Below are 17,006 nucleotides of genomic sequence, written 5' to 3'. Positions count from 1 at the left end.
TCTCCGTGCTGCCAATAGTCAGTCACTGAGTGATCCTGGGCAGGCCAGTTCCCCTCTGCAGCCCTCAGTGTCCCCAGGGATTGTCAAGGTTCCTTCTAGCTCTGTGGTTCTGAAACACGAGCCAGGGAGGAGCCTGCCGGGCATGAGCAGAAGCTTTTGGGTTCTGGGAGCTGCGGTTGGGAGGACAGAGCGGAGCAGACCATGAAGACCAGGTCGAGGGCTTGGCTGTGAGGCTTTCGAAGTGGGAAGCTGGTGGACTTGGGAAGGAGGGTTGGAGCAGGCTGGGGTGGGCAGGATACGGCCGGAGACGTGGGATGACCTGGGAGGGGTGCAGTCACTTCTGTTCTGTTCAGCACCCCCTACTAAGCACCCCCCTACTAAGCACGTGCTCTGGGCAAAGACTTCGTGCTGAGAGGCAGGGAGCAAATACAAGCCCCTGCACCAGGCTGTCCACCCTCTCGGGACAGACAGATGAGAGGGTACACTGGACAGCCACTCCTGATGCTCTGAGAGGCTGTGCAGAAGATGGGGACACTGCCAGTGAGGGTACCTGGAGCCTCCCTACCCGCACTCTGGCCCAGAGCAGGTGCCTGGCAAGTGTTGGTGGCTGGACAAGAGCACGGATGACCGGGCAGGGAACTAGGTCCTCGGGCAGGTGTGGCAAACGAAAAGTCAGAGCAACGTGGGGGCTGACTGCACAGGGACACGAGGCCCCACCACACACCTCGGGTGCAAAGATACATGTCCACACCTCAGAGATGATCCAGAGGAACACGACATGCCATGTCCCTGGATGACCCGTCAAGACACAAATTCATTTCCCAGGGCTCCAAGTGGGGGCTCCGGAACACTGACGTCTGCCCACAGTGCAGACACACAAAATAAAACTCAGGCGGACGCTAATCAGAGCTGGCCCCTTCTCTTTTTTTCCAATCTTATTAAAACACCACAGAGATTACGTAAGGACTTGGCTGTGTCTATGGCTCCCAGTCACCCTCTCCGGGACTGGACGAGGCTCCCAGGAGCTGGGCTTGAGAAGAACAATCACCACCTTTGGGGCCTGGGTTGGGGACATGGGATTCGGGGTGAGTTTGGAACCATCACAGTGAGAACTTATGAATAGTAGACGAGGCGGAGAGCTGAGAGGTGGATTCTGGCCCTGCCCCGAGAAACACGCCGGGAGGCCCCGGGCAGAGTGTGTGGGTATCTGGCAGGCAACCGTGTTACTGTCTCCAGCCACGTCCTGTGCTTTATGTAGCTGCCACCAGGAGCACAGGCCTCGTGGACAAGCAGGAAGCTTCCTATGGGGGTCCAAACCCAAAAGAAAATGTTGTGCTTTTTCCCATTTAATAATAAAAAATGTAACACTTAATTAAAATCTGCAGGACGAGTTCATTGATTGTTAGTATGAGCACACATAGTCAGGAATTGCTTTTGGCTACGGGTTAAGAAAAACCTGAAGTGGCAGAGGCTAAGGAAGGTGAAGGGTTGCATTCTCCCCTGAATAGGCAGACCGGAGGTGGGCAGCGGCGGTGCCGGGGCTCCATGCTCTGCCCGCCTGGGTGCTCTGCCACGCTTGGCACCCGGCCTTTCATCTGCAGCCCGTCTTGTGGTCCAGCAAAGATGCTCATGTTCTAGCCTTTATGTCCATGTTCCAGGCAGAAGAAAGAAAATGGGAGGACAGGACCAAAGGGACCTCTGCACCTCTTCAAGAGTTTTCCAGGAAGCACCACCCGGTGACTTCCACTCACAGCTCTGTGGAACCAGGGTTTGATGGCAGGACCTACTGGTCCCACCACCTGGCAGGTGTCTGTAAGGAAGGAGGAGAGAATGGAGACTAGGTAGGCAACTAGCCGTCCCGGTCACAGCCCACAGTTTAAATTATTATAATTTTAAAAGAAAGTGTAAAGAAATGTACATAGTAGGTATAAGTTCCATTTAGATGCCCAGGGCAGGGGAACGCCCCCCGGCACGTTCCCAGCACTAACCTCGGCACTGGTGCTGCGGGTCTGCTTGATGTCAGGAGTCCTTGCAGGCAGCTCCCATTCTGGTGACAGAAATCTGCTTATAATTCGTGGGAAAAAAAGTTTTGTTTAAGCTTCTGAGATCCCAGCTCCAGAGCTCTGCTGCTCTCCTTTGTGACAAAGCTGAAATGAGTAGGAGGAGGGTAAATTACGGGCGGATCACAACACAGCCATGACCATTCTTGCCAGTTTTCTGCTTTGATAGCTCATTCTCATCCCTCTTCCTCCTGCCATATGCTTACGGTGAACCTGTACGTCAGCAGCAGTGAAAAAAATGACAGTTTCTGCTTCCACCAACGGCTGCTGGGTTGCAAAGTTAAGAAATGCCGCACACTCATATCCACATCTATAACTCCGGGCATGTGTGAGCTGAGCCTTGAAAGAGACTTGCCAAGAGCAAGAGTGCGGGGTGGGTGAGGCAGGTGGAGGAGGCAGCTGAGTGTGAGGCACACGCCTGTCCCAGGAAGGGCGAGTGCACGAACACACGTCTCTCTCAGCATCTCAGATTTGGGATCAATTCCTGGAAAGGCATCGTAAGGACACAGTTATCAATGCTTTTCAGACTCTCGACATGAATTGCTAAATTGCTTCCGAGAAAGTCTGTGAGGGTGCCCACCTCACCAAACCTCCCCAGCACTGTGTATTGTCATTAAAAAAAATACTTTGTCAGTCTGATAAATGAAAATACCTTTACTATATTGATGACACTGCATACCTTTTAAAAAGCTTTTTTGGCCATTTACCTTTCTTCTTTTGTGAAGCGAATTGTCTCCCCTATCTTTCCATCATTTTCCTACTGGGGTATTAGTGTTGTGTGGTCTGTTTGTTTATGCAGCAAATATTCACTGAGTGTCCCATGTGTGCCAGGCGCTCCCCCAGGTGCTGGGAACACGGCAGGGAACAAAGCAGAGGTCTCCACCCCCCGCAGGGAGCTGACACTCTGGGGAGAGGAGACAGACGCTGGACACAGAAGCAGGGACCAGATTTGTAGAAGCTCTTTATAGATTCAGGATGATAACACTTAGTCCTGTAGTTCCCCCAGTTTGTCCTTTGCTTTATGATTTTATTTGTATCACAATCTGTCTTGGGAACATCTTCTTTTTTTAGCTTTTCACTTTGGTGTAATTTTAGGTTTACAGAAAGTTACAGATGGTACAGGAAGACCCATACATTTTCCACCCGGCTCCCCCTAATGTTAGCATCTTACGTGACTGTGGTACATTTGCCAAACCCAAGACATTAAATCGGTACAGCACTATTAACTCAATTACAGACTTTCTTTGGATTCCACCAGTTTTCCCACCAATGTTCTTTTTTTTCTGCTCCAGAATCCAATACAGGGTGCCATGTTGCACTTAGGAATTTCTAAATTTTAATGTAGTAAAATCTATTATTTGTTGCTCATTTTATTCTTACAGCGTCCTTTCATATTCTGAGAGCTGGTAAAATATCAACTTAGATTTCTTCTAGCTTTTTATGGCTTCATTTTCTAAAGAATTATTTCTTTAAACCATCTGGAATTTATTTTGGCATAAGGTGTTAAATAAGGATCTAACATTTATTTTTCCAAATAGTTGGTCAGCTGTACAGTATTCCATAACGAATCCCTCTTTTCCTCACTGATTTGCAAAGCAACTTTTATGAAATATGAAATCCTCAGATTTCTAGGTTCTGTTTCTGGGCTACAGGTTCTGTCCATTGATGATGCCATTGACATCTGGGTCCGTATCACACTGTCTTGACAGTTACATCTTTGCAGTATGTTTTCATATCGGGTAGGATAAGACCCCTCCACCTTTAGCTTTATAATAAAATATTAACAAGAATAGTGATCCCTCTTATGTACCAGGTCCTCTGTTGGGCTCCCCAGGTAGGAGACAACCAAGTCTCACCTTCAAGGAGGCCACTATCTCGGGGAGGTGGACAGGTCAGCCAGTGACCGCACAGCAGCCTGGTGGGGCGGAGGTGACCCGCACACACAGGGAGCACGGGCCTGCCTGGGGCAGTCGGAGAGGGCCGGGCAGAGGAAGTGGTGCTTGACCTGTGATTGATTCGAGCAGGAGTTAGCCAGACAGGGAAGCAGGCAGGGCATTCCGGGCAGAGGGAGCAGCGTGGACAAAGGCCTGGTGCTGAAACACACGCGTCATGTGGCGTAGCTAGGGCGCTGTAAGTGCCGGAGGTGGGGGTCCGGGGTGTAGAGGTGAGACTGCAGAGGGAGGGGGCTGGCTCGAGGGAGGCCTTGACTGCCGAAGGAGGTGTTCAGATGACCCCAAGGACCCAAGCCTCAGGGCCCTGCTGTCCTGGGCTCTGGAATTCTTTAACTCCTGGCTCTCTTCCCAGGAACATGTTCCCAGCCAACCTCGTGGAAGCCACATTCAAGCAGGTGAGTGGGTCCCTGGGCAAGGGAGGGGAAGGGGTGGCAGACAGGAGGGGCAGGCAGGCAGGGACAGCTGGCCTGGCTGGAAAGTGACAGGTTTGCCCAGCCCGTCTCCCTCTCTCCTTGGGGCAAGGATGCTGGGGGAGGGGGGGTGATCTAGATCCTTAGGGCCTCCCATGGCCACACCCCTGTCCCGGGTTCAGTTTTCATGAAGAAAAAGGTACAGGGCCGGAGGGCGACCTCTGCTGAGTGTCTGCTCTGCTGTTGGCTCCACGCGCTGCTCACGTGCACATACACCTTCTCCCTCATCCTCACGGCGACCCTGCACTGAGTAGGATCAGCCCCATTTCCTGGATGAGGAAACTGAGGCTCAGAAGGATTAAACGACTTGTCCAAGGTTATCCCTGTAAATGACAAAGCTAGTGGGTAAACCCAGGCCTGTCCGGCTTCTAAGACCATTTTCTCTTTCTTCTTAAAATAATCCTTTGTCCCACTAATAAGAATAGTAATAATGTTCACTGTAGAAAATTAGGAAAACACTAAAAAATATAAAGTAGAAAATAAAAATCACTCCAGTTCCAATACTTAGCAATATCGGTAGCAGATGGTATGCTTCTAGTCTTTTTTTCTCTGCATTAAATATATTTTAAAAAAATAATATTAGGATCATAGTGCATATACAGTTTGGGTCTTGCTTTTTTTTCATTTCCATTATACATTATATCATGAGCATTTTGCATGGTTGTTAAATGTTTCTTAAAAGTAAAATATTTAGTAGTGATGGAATAGCCTGTTGTAAGGCTGGACTGTAATTTATCTACCCATTCCCCCTTTCAGTGGTCTTTTAGAATGTTTTCAAACTTTGCTGGTTTTTTTGTGTGTGTGTGTTTTTGTTGTTGTTGTTGTTTTTTGAGACAGGTTCTCACTCTGTCACCCAGGCTGGAGTATAGTGCTGTGATCACAGCTCACTGCAACCTCAAACTCTTGGCCTCAAGTGATCTTCCTGCCTCAGCCTGCCAAGTAGTTGGGACAACAGGCGTGCATCATAACACCTGGCTAATTTTTAAATTTTTTGTAGAGATGGGGGGGGTCTCGCTATGTAGGCTGGTCTCAAACTCCTGGCCTCAAGCGGCCCTCCTGCCTTGGCCTCCCAAAGTGCTGGGACTATAGACATGAGCCATTGTGCCTGGCCAAAGTTTTGCCTTTTTAGACATTGTGGTAAACATCCTTGTACATCAATTTTTGTCTGTACTTCTAATAATTGCAAATTCTTTTTTCTGTTCTAAAGTGTTGGCTAGTTGGTTGACTCAATCCAGCAGGAATTCCCTGAACCCCTTCTCTGTGCTGTGTTGACCTGGGGACACAAAGGGATGGCTGAGAATTGAAGAGGAGGCTTCAAAATAAGCTATGAAAGCTTCTGCAAATTACTGCATCTCTTCTAACATCTTGAGTCATAACCTATAAAATGAGCCAGATTGTGAAGGGCCCTGAATGCGAGGCCAGGGGGTTTGGATTTTAATCCACTTGGGATGGGGAATTACTGAAGGTATGAGAGAGAAAGAGAGAATATTGCTCTACTTCGTATCTGTTTGGAATGCCCTTTTTCTTTTGGCAAACTCCTACATATCCTTCAAGACCCAAGTCAAATGTCCCCATCTTTGTGAAGCTGACAATTTCAGGCAGAGTTAATCACTCCTTCTCCAAGGCTCAGAGCAGAAATTATGTCTGGTTCATTTTTGTAACTCCAGCAACCAGCACAGAGTGTTCAATATTGGGATTACGATGATGATGATGATAGCAGTGATACTTACATATGGCTTACCATGTGCCAGGAGCTGTTGTAAGCACTTTATATATACATGTCTCATTTAATCCAATGAGGTAGAGACTATTAATATTAGGATTCCATTTTACAGATAAGGAAAATGAGGCACAGAGACCTTAGGTCCATGTATTTCCCGAGTGGTTCCTCCTTTTCCCTAGAAGGCTTAACTTGTTGATACTGTGATGTTTGGGAGGACAGGAGGCCCCCTAGTTTGGGCTCCCAGTACCTGAGGAATGTGGAGGAGAAGCTCAGGAATGCCCTGGAGACAGCTTGGTCCGTCACAGCTGGACCTCACCTCATCTAGAAGGCCGGGCAGGCGGAGGCCTTTAAGAGAAGCTCCGCGCTTCCACCCGGTGGAAGGTGGAAGGCAGCTGGCGGCTATTAGGCAGATGGATAATGGGTGGTTGGGAGGAGACAGGTGCGTGAATGGAGGATGGGCAGGTGGCTAGAGGAGGCCCAGATGGGGTGACAGTGTGCAGACAGGAGAAGGGACAAGGGCCAGAGGGAGGGTGGCCGGGTGGCACAGAGATGGAGGAGGGACTCTCGGCTCCTTTTTAGTAAAACAGATGCTAAGCCCTGCCTACCTCACAGGGTTATTGCCACTCAGATAGGATTTGAGAGGACGCAAAGGTGCTTTCGGGATGTTTTGTTGTTGTTGATGATGTTAATAACCACGCTTGGCCCTGACTCCCTCCTGGCTGGGGTGTCGCCCACTAGTACCGCACCAAGACCACCCCGGTCATCAAGTCCCCCAAGGTGGCACAGGAGGAGACCCCTCCTCGGCGGACCCTCATCTACGGGGTCCAGGAGGAGAACGGCTCTCGAGTGCAGAACTTTGCCCTGGACCTAACGCCGCCGCCCGAAGTCGTGTACAAGGTGGAGCCCGGCACCAGCGATGGCATGAACGTGCTGGGCATCGTCATCTTCTCCGCCACCATGGGTACGCGCAGCCCCCAGCAGCGCCCTGGAGCCGCCCCTCCCGCCGTGCTCCATCCCATCATCTGAGTATCTTTCCTTTCCTCTCCAGCAGGGTGGCCAGTCCCCAGCGCCCTCGGAGCAGGTGCTGCTCCCCGGAAGTTCGGGTCCCCCCTCCCAGCTGCCAGTTCCTGAACCTTTCACTGAGGCCTGGGGGTAATGCGGGAGGGGCAGCTCACAGTAAAGAACTAAAACTATTGAACTAAAAGCTAAAACTAAAGAACTAAAAACTGTTTATTCAAAGCCCTCATCCCTGCCACCCACCCCCGCTTCTCACTGGCTCCTCTCGGACCCATCTGTGCCCACGGTGGCCTCCTGGACACACCTTCCCTTTGCCGCCCTTCCCTGCATCCCCAGGGCCCAGCCAGCCCCAGGGGGTTTACTGTGAGGCCACAAAGCACCACCCAGGCCCCTCGCAGGCCCCATCCGAGGCCTGTTCCTTATTTTCTGTTCTTTTTCTTAAAGCAGCCCCCAAACAACATGAGCTTCAGACCCCACAAAACCTTTGGGTATTCCCCTGCCTGCAGCGCCCCCTAGCCCGACACACGCAAAAAGCCCCTTCTTGGAGACAGCTCCCAACCTTCCAGAACAATCTAGCCTATTTGGCCCGATCCTGTGTTTCTAGGCCATGTCGGGGGACACTGTGAGTCTTACTCTAAAATCAGCATTGGCACCCCCCATGGTCCCAGGGGGGCTGTCACCTCCTGCTTCCCCAACGTCTCCCCAGGGTTTTGTTCTCAGGGGAAAGCCTCACTGACCTCCGGGTTGCTCGTGCTAGAAATCTGGGGGTGACTTTCTACCTCGCCCCCCAAATCCTGCTGGGTCTGCCTCTGAAATCTCCCTCCAACGGGCGCGTTTCCCTCTGCCCGCCGTCACCATCCTGGGTCAAGGCCACCATTGTCTCTCACCTGGTTTCTGTGGAAGCTGCCTAGAGTCCCTGTACCTTCCACTCGTCCCCTCTGGCGTGTCATTTTCAGGAGTCACTGAGCCGACCGTGCTCTGTCCACTGCACTTGGAAAGCAGCCAAACCCCTGTGTGACCAGGCCCAGCCTGTCATCGTCCTCGCAGGACACGCTGCCTCCCAGGGCCCTCTGCTCCCCTCAGCCCTGCGGCTCTTGCCACTCCCCCCTCCACTTTCTCGTCCTTCGGGGGTCTCCCCACAGCATCACACCCTCAGCAACGCCTGCCCAGGGCAGGTGCCGGGGCCACACCTCCACTGCCCATGCTGCTCCACAAACACCGGGCCCCACTGCAGTGGTCTGATCGCTCGGGGTCTGCACAGCAGCCGTCAGCCCCGCGCAGGCAGAGACACACCAGCCTGTTCTCCGTCCACCCAGGTCCCCCCGCAGCAGGGGCCAGAGCAGGCACTCAGTGAAGTCTGGAGGAGAGGTGGGCGCATGATGACGGGTAACGGAGCTCTTAGCATCTTGGCCAAAATGCCGGGCATGCAGGGGGCCAGGACCTCAGTGACCCGGGTGTGTGACAAGATGGTGTTTGGAAGTGCCCCTCAGCACATCTGACATGTGTGTGCCTGCGCCTGCATCCATGTCAGTGTGTGCCCGTGTCAGTGTGCCCATGTCTGTGTGTGCCTGCGCCTGTGTGTGCCTGCACCTCTCTGTGTCCATGTCAGTGTGTGCCCGTGTCAGTGTGCCCATGTCTGTGTGTGCCTGCGCCTGTGTGTGCCTGCACCCGTCTGTGTCCATGTCAGTATGTGCCCGTGTCAGTGTGCCCATGTCTGTGTGTGCCTGCACCCGTCTGTGTCCATGTCAGTGTGTGCCCGTGTCAGTGTGCCCATGTCTGTGTGTGCCTGCACCCGTCTGTGTCCATGTCGGTGTGTGCCTGTGTCAGTGTGCCCATGTCTGTGTGTGCCTGCACCCGTCTGTGTCCATGTCAGTATGTGCCCGTGTCAGTGTGCCCATGTCTGTGTGTGCCTGCACCCGTCTGTGTCCATGTCAGTATGTGCCCGTGTCAGTGTGCCCATGTCTGTGTGTGCCTGCACCCGTCTGTGTCCATGTCAGTATGTGCCCGTGTCAGTGTGCCCATGTCTGTGTGTGCCTGCGCCTGTGTGTGCCTGCACCCGTCTGTGTCCATGTCAGTATGTGCCCGTGTCAGTGTGCCCATGTCTGTGTGTGCCTGCACCCGTCTGTGTCCATGTCAGTGTGTGCCCGTGTCAGTGTGCCCATGTCTGTGTGTGCCTGCACCCGTCTGTGTCCATGTCGGTGTGTGCCTGTGTCAGTGTGCCCATGTCTGTGTGTGCCTGCACCCGTCTGTGTCCATGTCAGTATGTGCCCGTGTCAGTGTGCCCATGTCTGTGTGTGCCTGCACCCGTCTGTGTCCATGTCAGTGTGTGCCCGTGTCAGTGTGCCCATGTCTGTGTGTGCCTGCACCCGTCTGTGTCCATGTCAGTATGTGCCCGTGTCAGTGTGCCCATGTCTGTGTGTGCCTGCACCCGTCTGTGTCCATGTCAGTGTGTGCCCGTGTCAGTGTGCCCATGTCTGTGTGTGCCTGCACCCGTCTGTGTCCATGTCGGTGTGTGCCTGTGTCAGTGTGCCCATGTCTGTGTGTGCCTGTGCCTGCGTGTGCCTGCACCCGTCTGTGTCCATGTCAGTGTGTGCCCGAGTCAGTGTGCCCATGTCTGTGTGTGCCTGCACCCGTCTGTGTCCATGTCAGTATGTGCCCGTGTCAGTGTGCCCATGTCTGTGTGTGCCTGCACCCGTCTGTGTCCATGTCGGTGTGTGCCTGTGTCAGTGTGCCCATGTCTGTGTGTGCCTGTGCCTGCGTGTGCCTGCACCCGTCTGTGTCCATGTCAGTGTGTGCCCGAGTCAGTGTGCCCATGTCTGTGTGTGCCTGCGCCTGCGTGTGCCTGCACCCGTCTGTGTCCATGTCAGTGTGTGCCCGTGTCAGTGTGCCCATGTCTGTGTGTGCCTGCACCCGTCTGTGTCCATGTCAGTGTGTGCCCGAGTCAGTGTGCCCATGTCTGTGTGTGCCTGCGCCTGCGTGTGCCTGCACCCGTCTGTGTCCATGTCAGTGTGTGCCCGAGTCAGTGTGCCCATCTCTGTGTGTGCCTGTGCCTGCGTGTGCCTGCGCCCGTCTGTGTCCATGTCAGTGTGCCCATGTCTGTGTGTGCCTGCGCCTGCGTGTGCCTGCACCCGTCTGTGTCCATGTCGGTGTGTGCCCATGTCAGTGTGCCCATGTCTGTGTGTGCCCGCACCTGCGTGTGCCTGCACCCGTCTGCGTCCATGTCAGTGTGTGCCCATGTCAGTGTGCCCATGTCTGTGTGTGCCTGCGCCTGCGTGTGCCTGCACCCGTCTGTGTCCATGTCGGTGTGTGCCCATGTCTGTGTGTGCCCGCGCCTGCGTGTGCCTGCACCCGTCTGCGTCCATGTCAGTGTGTGCCCGAGTCAGTGTGCCCATCTCTGTGTGTGCCTGCGCCTGCGTGTGCCTGCACCCGTCTGTGTCCATGTCGGTGTGTGCCCATGTCAGTGTGCCCATGTCTGTGTGTGCCTGCGCCTGCGTGTGCCTGCACCCGTCTGTGTCCATGTCAGTGTGTGCCCATGTCTGTGTGTGCCCGCGCCTGCGTGTGCCTGCACCCGTCTGTGTCCATGTCGGTGTGTGCCCACACCAGCCGGAGCCTGTGCCTCTCGGTGCGCATTTCCGCATGTGCCTGCGTCTGAGTGAGCACCCTGCGCAGCTGCTCCGAACAGGGCTTTCTTTGGTCCCCTCCACCCAGCTTCCTTTCCCGACGCCTCCCTGGTGTTGGGAGGTGGCCAATGCTAAGTCCTTGGATGCCCCAGAAAAATCCAAATGGGTCTGGGGAGGAGCAGAGCTGGCAGGGGGAACCCGGGTCCAGGTCAGCCAGGCTGAGATCCGCAGGTGCCCCTACTTGGGGAAGAGTGTGCCTGCGTCCCCCTGGTGCATCCATGACAAGCTCGTGTGTCCCTGCCCTGCAGGCATCATGCTGGGCCGCATGGGTGACAGTGGGGCCCCCTTGGTGAGCTTCTGCCAGTGCCTCAACGAGTCAGTGATGAAGATCGTGGCGGTGGCTGTGTGGTAAGTCTGGTCGGGGCCGGGTCCTCTCTCACCCCACCCCCTACTTCCAGTCCTGGGTGGGTGGAGGGCGGCCATGGTCCCACTCTCTGCTCTCCTGGGGCGCTGCAGAAAGCCGCACGTGAGGCTCAGCCCCAGGCCCAGGTCCAGAGCTACATGTGTTTCCACGGATCCCCCAGCCCTGACCAGGCCTCCCTCTAACCCTGGGCCTGCCACTTCCGGCCAGGCCTGGAGGAGAGCCAAGAGCTCAGCCTGGCTCTGCTGCTCTCTCGGCTTTAGTTTCCCCATCACATGGAGCCTCCTCGGCTCAGTTTTTGGAGGAGGGAAACACAGGCGGTGAGAACAAGCTGCCACTCCTTGGTTGAGTTCAGACGGGGCAATGCAGAGGGAGGTCCGCCCACTGTCACCCTCGGAGGCCATGGCCTTGCTGGGACTGTGCTGGGGTGACTCCTCGGAGACATGGCGGGGGGCCCAGAGAGGCTAAGGCCCGGTGCGACCCCGCCTGCCCGGCACCTGAGCCCACGCTGCCCTGCGACCCCCAGGTACTTCCCCTTTGGCATCGTGTTCCTCATCGCCGGCAAGATCCTGGAGATGGACGACCCCAGGGCTGTGGGCAAGAAGCTGGGCTTCTACGCGGTCACCGTGGTGTGCGGGCTGGTGCTGCACGGCCTCTTCATCCTGCCTCTGCTCTACTTCTTCATCACCAGGAAGAACCCCATCGTCTTCATCCGCGGCGTCCTGCAGGCCCTGCTCATCGCGCTGGCCACCTCCTCCAGGTACCCTGGCAGGGCAGGGTGGCGGGCCACAGGGGCTGGGCTCTGTCTGCCTGCCGGGCGTCATCTGCCCACAGCCACAGAGCCACCGAGCGTGCCAGCGTGGCCCACTCCACAGACACGGGGGTGGTTGAGCTGCTATGGCGGCAGGACCTATGGGGATTTCACGTGTGAGGCCTCACCAGCCCGAATCGCCTCTGGAGGCCTTCCCTCCCTGACTGCCCGCCATCCCTTCGGTGCACTCGATCCAGTGAGGTCGCTTCTGCACATCAGGGGCAGAGAGAGCTGCAGCAGCTGTTGGAAATCTCATCAGCAGTGAACTGCTGGTGCCTTTTGCCGCCACATGGTGCTCCTAGTGGAGTCAGGCCTGCGCTGCTCTCTGTTCTTGCTGTTCTGGGACTGCTGGGACCTCCCGGCAGGATGCCCTGTTACAGGGCGGCGGGCAGGGCTGTTAGGCGGCAGGGATCTGAGTCATGGCTCCATCACTCACTCCCCGTGTGACTGTTGGCCCGTCACACCCTCCCTGGGCACCAGCTTCCCCAGCACAGACTGAGGATGACTGTAGCTTCCCCAGCACAGGGTTGCTGTGGGGACTGAGGTGATCCACTAAGGGTGAGGATGCCCGTCGGGGCCAGACCAGCCAGCTCTGGCCTTGGGATCCCACGCTGCAGTGAGCGCAGCAGACCTCAGGGATTCAGAGCTGGGCGAGCCAGGCTGGTGATCAAGAGGGCGGGAAGGCAGCAGCCGTTACAGAGCATCAACCCTGTGAAGAAAGGGTGCTCCCCGCGGCGAGTGTCCAAGCTCCACGTTAAGGAGGGTGCAGGGCCTCGAGCCAGCCACGTCTTTATGGCATCAAAGGCCTCGCTCTTCCCTCCAGCCCTTGCTGCCTTCTCTTCCCTGGGCCTCAGCTTCCCCATCTCTGAGATGCTCCGCAGGCCCCCCGGGCAGATGTATGGCCCCACCCTTGGCAGCAGGAGCACCTCCCGCAGGGCTCAGGAGGAGCGAGAGGACCACAGTGAAGAAAACCCCAGAAGGCACAGTCCAGGAACATCCACCCAGGGCAGAGGCCAGGCCATAAAAGGGAAAGACAAAGCCCCAAACAGCGCCAGCTCCCATGCCAGGGGCCAAGCCCCGCCAGGGCCAGCAGCCCCGCCACCTCCTGCCAGCAGGAACCGCGGCCGCAGCCCAGCACGTCTGGGGCTCATTAGGGCTGCTGGGCAGTGGCCTGTGGGGAGAGACAGGGCTCGGGGGCCACCCCAGGCTGAGTTTTAGTGCCAGCGCTGCCACTAGGAACTCTTGAAACAAACACAGTGACAATAATAGCGACTGAGTGCTCACAGTGTGCAGACACTGTCCTGTGCTCTGCAACCCAGGTACTGTTTGGGACAAAGAAGCTGAGGCACAAGGTTCAGGAACTTGCCAGGCCACTTGGTAGGAGGTTGGAATCTAAACCCAGGCAGCCCGCCCAGAGCCCCTGCTATTCACCACTTCCTGTGCTCTTGGCAGAGCAGTGTGACATTGGGCCAGCCCTTGGTCCCCTCTGGGCTCAGTGTCTTTATCTGGGAAACGGACTCAACCCCCTGCCCCACAGGAGAGCACAGCACAGTGCCTGGTGCACATAGGTCTCTTCCAGGGGCCTCTCTTTCCACGGGGTGAGCAGCCCGCGTGTGCTGGTGCGCGCTCTGCCAGGCGCCTGCTCTCCCCTGCTGTGGGCCGGCTGCCTGGGGCAGGGTGCGCTTCCCTGACCGCCCTGGAGGAGGGTGCTGTGCAGACACCGGCCCCTCTGCCCGTAGCTCAGCCACACTGCCCATCACCTTCAAGTGCCTGCTGGAGAACAACCACATCGACCGGCGCATCGCACGCTTTGTGCTGCCCGTGGGCGCCACCATCAACATGGACGGCACCGCGCTCTACGAGGCTGTGGCCGCCATCTTCATTGCCCAGGTCAACAACTACGAGCTGGACTTCGGCCAGATCATCACCATCAGGTACACCCTGACACTCGCACCCTATGGGGACAGGGCGGGGGCCGGAGGAGCCTTCTGGATCCTCAAGCTCCCAGATGTGACGGGTTCTCTGAGGCCAGTCAGTGCTGGGGCTGGGACTCGGGGCACAGGGCTCCTTCCTTGGCTGCCCTGCAGCCTGCGGGAGGACAGAGGGCCACAACCGGAAGCTCTGAGCCTGGGGACAGGCAGGAAGGGGAGGGCAGTGCAGGCGGGCACAGGGCAGGCCTGAGGACCATGGACAGGCCACCGGCATGGCAGGAGCCGAGGGAAGGGTACTGGGGCCGGGTAGAGGCTGAGGGAAGCCTCGCATGCCAGCCAAGCACACAGTCCCACCCTGGGGAGGCTGGGGCGGCGCTGTGCCCATGGACCATCTGGGGAGCTCCTTCACGGTACCATGTTCCGGAACCTGTGGAGGCACAGCTCCAGACACAGGTGTCTACGCCTTCCTCAGGAGGGCCTCCTGAGGCCGGGGAGAGGGGGTCCAATCGGCCACAGGACGTGAGCAGGGATGTGCCCCCTAGAACTCCCTGAGGTGGTGTCCTAACAACCCCCACCCCGTGAGGCTGTCCTAGAGGCCCTGGCATACTGGCCTCCTCCTTGGAGCCGGGGCCCTGACAGTGCACCCCACCGCCTCCTGCAGCATCACAGCCACTGCGGCCAGCATCGGGGCAGCTGGCATCCCCCAGGCTGGACTCGTCACCATGGTCATCGTGCTCACCTCCGTGGGACTGCCCACCGACGACATCACCCTCATCATCGCTGTGGACTGGGCTCTGTGAGTGGACTTTGGCCTCGGCTCCAGCCCCAGTGCTCAGGGAGGGGCCGGCTTGGAGGGCAGCAGGCGTGGCTGGGTAGCTGGGGAGCCGCCACGTGTAGCACGGTGGGGGTGGCCCTACTCATCAGCACAGGCCTAGCTGCATAATCTGTGGGGCCCAGTGTTCAAAAATGAAAATGTGGAGCCTTTTGTTTAAAAAAATATGAAGAATTTCAAGATAGAAAGATCAGAGCATTAAACCAGGACTGGCCCTTCTAAGCATAAGGCCCCGTGCAACCCACAGCCACAGGCCCACGAGACCAGCCCCGCCTCAGCCGGCTTCAGCGCCACCAAGGAGTGGGCTTGGGAGGGGTCGGGGAGCCACCCAGCTGCGGGCTCTGCCTGGCGGCCACTGCAGCAGCCTCATCCCTCAGGGTCGAGCACTGCCCTCTTCCAGCTCCCCTCAAAGTGCCCGCTGCTCACCACCCTCCTTGGCTCACCAGGGACCGTTTCCGCACCATGATTAACGTGCTGGGTGACGCGCTGGCCGCGGGGATCATGGCCCACATCTGCCGGAAGGACTTTGCTCGGGACACGGGCACGGAGGTGAGAGCAGTACCCGCCTCCCAGCCTGGTGGCCCTCTCCTGGTGGGGCCGGGAGGGGCGGGCAGGGACCAGACCTCCCACCAACCTGCTGGGCAGCCTTCAGTCAGTCCCTCCATGTCTCTGGGCCTCAGTCTCCTCATCTGTTACAGGGGGTACTGATTCCTCTAACATCCATTTATTGAGCACCTGTGGTGGCCAGCACTGATACAGACACAGGAGGCACAAACTATGATGAAATCCTCTGGCCTCGGGGAACTCGCACCGTAGCGCAGGGAGGGCGCTGTTCTGTGGGTCTGTGGAGGGTGGAGTGGCCTCTAGCGCTGTGTCGTAAGCTGCCCCACTTCACGCAGAGGAAGCTGAGGCTCAGGCATGAGAGCCACCGATTCCCTCGCTGGACCCCGTGGGTCGGGTCCCCTCCTCTACTAAGACAGCCCCAGCAGGAGGCAGGACAGCTTGGGAACTGGAGTCCAGGGAGGCCTCACAGCATGTCTGTTGGGAAATCCATCTTGTGGTTCCCAGACCTGAGCTTGTTCTGTTCCACTCTGACCCTCGGTCCTCCTTAGTGTCTAACCTCAGTCCCTCCTGCTGCTACCAATACCTGTTTCTCCTCTCCAGAAACTGCCACCCATCGAGACCAAGCCAGTGAGCCTCCAGGAGATCGTGGCAACCCAGCAGAACGGCTGTGTGAAGAGCGTGGCCGAGGCCTCGGAGCTGACGCTGGGCCCCGCCTGCCCCCACCACGTCCCCGTACAGGTGGAGCAGGACGAGGAGCCGGCAGCCACCAGTCTGGAGCACTGCACCATCGAGATCAGTGAGCTCGAAACCAACGTCTGAGCCTGCAGGACCAGGCCTCGGGGGCAGGCGAGGCCGCAGCGACACAGGCCTGGGGCAGGAACTCAACTCTCCAACTCTCCTGAGCGGCTGCCAGGGGTCAGGCTGTTCTTCCCACCCTTGCGAGGCTGGACTTAGCCCCACTTGACTGAAAACAGGATCTCAGAGAGGGGAACGGCCTCAGGGCAGCCCAGCCAGAGAGTGACGGACGGCATAGCCCAAGCGCCAGCGGTGACAGTTTTCCCCGTGAGAGCCTGTGAGGACAGCAGGCGGGGTCATCCCTACTTTCTGGATGACAGAATTGAGGCCCTGACAGCTAAAAACATTTGCCCACGGGTCTCGAACAAGTAAGGTCAGGGCCAGGGCGCTGACTCAAGTCTTTCAAGCCCCGGCCTCTCCCTCCTGGAGGACAAGGGCAGTTTGTGGGGCCAGATGCCAAGAGAGGCTCCACCCCCTCTGCGAGCCCACACAGCCGCCACCGCTTCCCACGTGTGAAGACATAGTAACAACGTCCTGGTTTCTGTCCCAGCTGTGTCCAGGCCCACCCCACCCCATAACAGGTGGCCTCAGCCAAACAGATCTCCCCCAGGGGGACCCAGCCCAGGGCCAAGACCCGCTGCCTTCCCTGGGCCACCGTCCATCCTGTCTCCTGTCCTGCCACTTGCCTCTTGCAAAGCTTATCGGGTGTGGAGACAGATGTCCTCGCTGCAGCTGGAAGGCCCCTTAGACACACCCAGACCAACCTCCCATGGGACAGATGGGCAAGCCAGGGCCCAGGGGAGGCTCAGC

General features: G+C 57.0%; 1 protein-coding gene across 2 annotated transcripts in view; it reads left to right on the top strand.

The window, feature by feature from the left end:
* SLC1A7 (solute carrier family 1 member 7) overlaps positions 1 to 16,220 on the top strand; it is a 46,385-nt gene extending 30,165 nt beyond the window's left edge. Inside the window, exons 4-11 of one of the 2 annotated variants that reach the window (XM_069477949.1) lie at positions 4,365 to 4,407; positions 6,944 to 7,166; positions 11,151 to 11,250; positions 11,790 to 12,023; positions 13,814 to 14,008; positions 14,667 to 14,801; positions 15,284 to 15,386; positions 16,002 to 16,220. In XM_069477949.1, coding sequence (XP_069334050.1) covers positions 4,365 to 4,407; positions 6,944 to 7,166; positions 11,151 to 11,250; positions 11,790 to 12,023; positions 13,814 to 14,008; positions 14,667 to 14,801; positions 15,284 to 15,386; positions 16,002 to 16,220 — 1,252 coding nt within the window. Of the gene's footprint in view, positions 1 to 1,658; positions 1,794 to 4,364; positions 4,408 to 6,943; positions 7,167 to 11,150; positions 11,251 to 11,789; positions 12,024 to 13,813; positions 14,009 to 14,666; positions 14,802 to 15,283; positions 15,387 to 16,001 lie in introns of those variants that run through there. The other variant, XM_069477950.1, reaches the window with a different exon arrangement.
* The last annotated feature ends 786 nt before the right edge of the window (positions 16,221 to 17,006 follow it).

Source organism: Eulemur rufifrons, chromosome 8, assembly GCF_041146395.1.
Source record: "Eulemur rufifrons isolate Redbay chromosome 8, OSU_ERuf_1, whole genome shotgun sequence".
Classification (NCBI taxonomy): Eukaryota; Metazoa; Chordata; class Mammalia; order Primates; family Lemuridae; genus Eulemur; species Eulemur rufifrons.
The sequence above is the reverse complement of the archived record's forward strand: the minus strand, read 5'-3'. Positions and strand labels throughout refer to the sequence as shown.